This window comes from Biomphalaria glabrata, chromosome 9 (assembly GCF_947242115.1).
Source record: "Biomphalaria glabrata chromosome 9, xgBioGlab47.1, whole genome shotgun sequence".
NCBI lineage: Eukaryota > Metazoa > Mollusca > Gastropoda > Planorbidae > Biomphalaria > Biomphalaria glabrata.
The window spans coordinates 17152158-17156641 of record NC_074719.1 but is presented as its reverse complement, the minus strand read 5'-3'; the positions used below and the strand labels follow the sequence as shown (position 1 = coordinate 17156641).

Sequence of the window (4484 nt, the reverse complement as noted above, 5' to 3'; positions counted from 1 at the left end):
TTGCTGAGTGGTGAGCAACTTAAATCCGAATTAGGGTTCGAATCCTGATTGATACTGGAGTTTTTTTATTTCCCCCTCCAAGTACCCCCAGCTCTAGTGTGTACTTGACATAAGATGGGTGAAAATAAAAGCGTTTGATCATTGTGCTGGCCACAAAACACCCTCGTTAACCGTGGGCCACAGAAACAGATCTACCTCATAGATTGCAAGATAAGATCTGAAAAGGTAACTCTTCTTAAAGTTACTTTTACTATAATAGTCAACCGGATGAAAGCAGTTCCAATACGCTTATGTCAGATGCAATCATTAATGATAAATATAAATCTATTCGTATTGCTTCATGTGGACTGAAAGTACCAGTCTAACTTCACAGTGGACTGAATGTACCAGTCTAACTTCACTGTGGACTGAAAGTACCAGTCTAACTTCACTGTGGACTGAAAGTACCAGTCTAACTTCACTGTGGACTGAAAGTACCAGTCTAACTTCACTGTGGACTGAAAGTACCAGTCTAACTTCACTGTGGACTGAAAGTACCAGTCTAACTTCACTGTGGACTGAAAGTACCAGTCTAACTTCACTGTAAACTAACAGTGCCGGCATTGAATAGCCTCAAATCTGTCCCTCTCTTTATTTCGGGTACCCGTTCTCAAAAACGATAGATCCAACCACACGACCATATCACGGATGATATTCACGGGTCGTCTTTATACCAGCACTTGACTGAAGGACCATTTCTTGTCCCTTGACACAGCTGACCGCTAGCAGCAAGCTGGCCTGTGTTTGTCAGCTGATAGCACACAAGGTTAACATTGACCAATGGACAAAAGAAGTATGAATTTTTTTTTCACCGAAGCAGGACACATTGAAACCTTTGGTGGACCACGTGTGGCCCTTGTTATGATCAATGTGATAGCTAAACTAAAAACAAAGGGATTGGTGAATGGCCTATTTCTTAGTCATGGCCTCTGAAAAAAAAAGTCCTTTTCTTTTGTCACATGACTATAGTTCTTTTTGAGTTCTGAAATAATTTGGTAACTAGTAATAGGTAACACTAAACACTACCTATTAAAAATGTGATTAACATGAACATTATATAATTTATTCGTACTTAACGTAAACTAAGCATAATTAATAACATATTAGTTGTTTCTACAACAGAAATCGAGATCTTCGGGAGCACCTGAGTCCATCCAGCTTTAATGGGTACCTGACATTAGTTGGGAAAAGTAAAGGCGGTTGGTCGTTGTGCTGGCAACCTAAGACTAAAACTAAGACTGCTTTATTGATCCTTTTGGAAATTTGTTGTGATTACAAGGACTCTTTTCTCATATAAAGAACACAACAGACACCCTCGTTAACCGTAGGCCAAGAAACAGCTGACCTTAACATCATCTGCCTTTTAGACCACAAGGTCTAAAATGGGAACTTTACTTTCTAAAATTGAGCACGACAAAATCGAATCATTGATATCTTTTCTAGATAGTAAAATCTAAACATTGCGTACTGACGGACAGACTGCATAAAACTAATAAAGGCTTTTACGCTTTCGGGGTCGCTTAAGAAAAGCAAGTAGAGGAACATGTTTATCTAACGTAAATTAAAACAATAAATAATAATTTACAAAAAAAAAAAAAAAAAAGAAAGAAAGCTTATCTAATGTGAAGAACACCACATTTACAGTCATATATAGAAATACTTTTTTTTAAGATTTATTTCCCCTTTCGGTATCAAACAAAATTAAATCGATATCAAACAAAATTAAATCGATATCAAACAAATTTAATTAATTACCACTATTTCATTAACTAATTGGTCAATAATTTTTGTTTTTGTTAGAAACAATGACTAATTGTGTAAAATTGATCAGAATGGGAAGTGGGAGAAATAGAGCGTTTACGTGTGTTCCAGACAGACAGAGTGAGTTGATATAAGCTTTGTACAAATCAAAACTAAACTATAAATTTACCTTCGTTGTTAGGACTTTCTAATGAAAGTTGGCTAAGTGACAGAAGTAGAACAATTATTAAACAGTTTACGAAATGCATTATTGATAATCTCTCACTTGAGTGTCCTAAAATAGCCACTGCGTATTCTGAAGCTACTGAACTACTTTCTGGAAAATATTCGGTTTTTATTTTAGAATAAGACAACTGATGAGATCTGCATTTTTTTTTGTGACAAAAAGAATATCGATTGTATTAAGTAGGTAGCTTCATATTTTTTTTTTTACTGCCTAATTAACTGCTACATACACGCTTTTACTGGTCGAGTTTTGATGTTTTCCATTAAAATAGAGCCATTGTTTGTCTGATAAAAGTATAACGGCTATTGTGTCGGTTCCTTTGAAATTGTTGATGAAGGTGGAAATGTAGAGGTAATGGTTGGGTGGGTCATTTGACCGTTGACTTCTAGATTTAAAAAAGTGCCGGGTCTGGAAATACTACAGATAATTTTGTTCCCCACTCTGGATGGTTGCTTTGTCCTGTGTTGCTGTTAGGCGGTGTTCGTGCCTTAGTCAGGACTGTACATTACCTTTTTTTCGTTTTGAATACTTTTGAAAGTCGGTAATTGTTATAGACTAAATGTCATCAAATTAGATCTGGTGGTTTTCTTTTTACACATACTAACTCTTCCTCCTCCAATCAAAAAAAATATACAAAAAAAAAAGACAAAAAAAAAAAAGACTACCAAGATAGTTCGTGTCTTAAACAAATTTATATTTATAATTTATTCCACAAAAACATTCTTCTGGTCCAGAGTCATTTCGCCCGTATGCAAATTACCACCCCAGTGGTCCATGGTCACATGCTTTAGCTAGCCCATCCCCACACCTCGCCACAGCATGAATCCTAACCTGATCTCCATCAATACAAGAAGAAGACACGAGGGCTTATCGAAAGTGTTGACAATACATTTGTCTTGTTAGTCCGACTAACTATACCCCATGACACGGACATTTATTAAAACTAGTCGACCGGCGGTGTAGCATACGCCGCTATTTTGCATGGCCGACTTTATGCCACTGCAACCTATGCGACCGCAGTGGGCCCCGCACTTTTATAGGACCCGCGCTTATTGTACGTGTATAAATTATTAAGTTAAACCATTTTATAACTTATAACAGATTTCCCCCGGCTTCCTGTAGATTTAACAGGAGGTCCTGGAAATTTCCTGAAATTGCAAAATATATGAAAAAGTCCTGGAAATATCCGGAAATTATTAAAATCTTTTGAAAACTCATACAAATCTCCTGAAATATATAGACAAAAATTGTCATTTTGAGGTGTCATTCAATATGGAAAACGCCAATCCTACGCGCGATAAAAAAAAAGGCATTATGCAATACCCGCAATTGTGGAATCTAGTGAATGAAGCTTCTCGCGCCTCAAACTAATGAAAAATTACTTGAAATCAACAATTCTGGTAGATAGATTGAAACATTTGGTAATTCTTGCGATTGAGCGTTTTTATTAATATTGTTATTATAATGGCAATTGCCTAGTTGTTCTGGAAATATGGTTCCTTTTGAATCTTGCCTCACTGTTGTTATTAAATCTAGAGGGAGATGCATTGCACTCCACACAAGGCACTTCATATTAATAATGGTTAAAAATAATATTTCATACTACATGCATACTAAATGCATTCTTTCTCTATTATAGCAAAAGTATACATATTATTTAAAATGAAAGTGGCTTTTATTATACAAAAAAAAAAACTTAATTTAGAATGAAAAATATTTTTATGACATTATTTTAGAAAAAATAAAACGTTTGAATTTCAGTTTTTTTTCTTTTTCGTGTGTGCGCGTGTGTGTGAGTGTGTGTGCACGCGCGCCCCATTAAGTTAAGCAATTTTTAACAGAATTGTTGCAATTATTTTTTTTCGGGAAATAAGACAATAAGACAAAAGACAAACAAGTTAAAGTATCCACGTCCAGACCATATAACACTGTCGAGCAGTCAAATTTATCGAGATATTGTATATAGTTCATAATCATTGACACTGCTCATTGTAATAAAACTGCCACAGCTAATCTATTATAAATTCATCGTCGCAAATATAGAAGGAAATAGTCAGAAAGAGATAAGTTTTTAATGTTTGCCACAAGGAGCACATTTGTTGTCATGGTTCATGGTTCATAACTGAAGCTGTTTGGTCATGGTTCATGGTTCATAACTGAAGCTGTTTGGTCATGGTTCATGGTTCATAACTGAAGCTGTTTGGTCATGGTTCATAGTTCATAACTGAACCTGTTTGGTCACTATCAGAGGCAAACGTTCAGCCGCCCACTCAAGAGTTATATACAATACGAAGTTATTTTTTTTTTAATTCATGTACTGTAGACATTTGTAGTCTATACCAATTGAGTTTTTTTTTCTCTTACTCAATCCCAGGTATTAGCTAGAAAATATTGCCTGAAATGTCACCGTTCAATCAGTTGCGTTCAGGCATTTAATGAATGTGAGATTTAAGCAAAG

At 35.5% G+C, this 4484-nt stretch overlaps 1 protein-coding gene across 1 annotated transcript in view; it reads right to left on the bottom strand.

Annotated features, from left to right (window-relative positions):
• LOC106051143 (uncharacterized) overlaps positions 1-2072 on the bottom strand; it is a 6396-nt gene extending 4324 nt beyond the window's left edge. The window contains exon 1 of the mRNA XM_013206279.2: positions 1970-2072. Coding sequence (XP_013061733.2) covers positions 1970-2048 — 79 coding nt within the window. The 5' untranslated portion in view covers positions 2049-2072. The remainder of the gene's footprint in view (positions 1-1969) is intronic.
• Positions 2073-4484: the final 2412 nt, after the last annotated feature.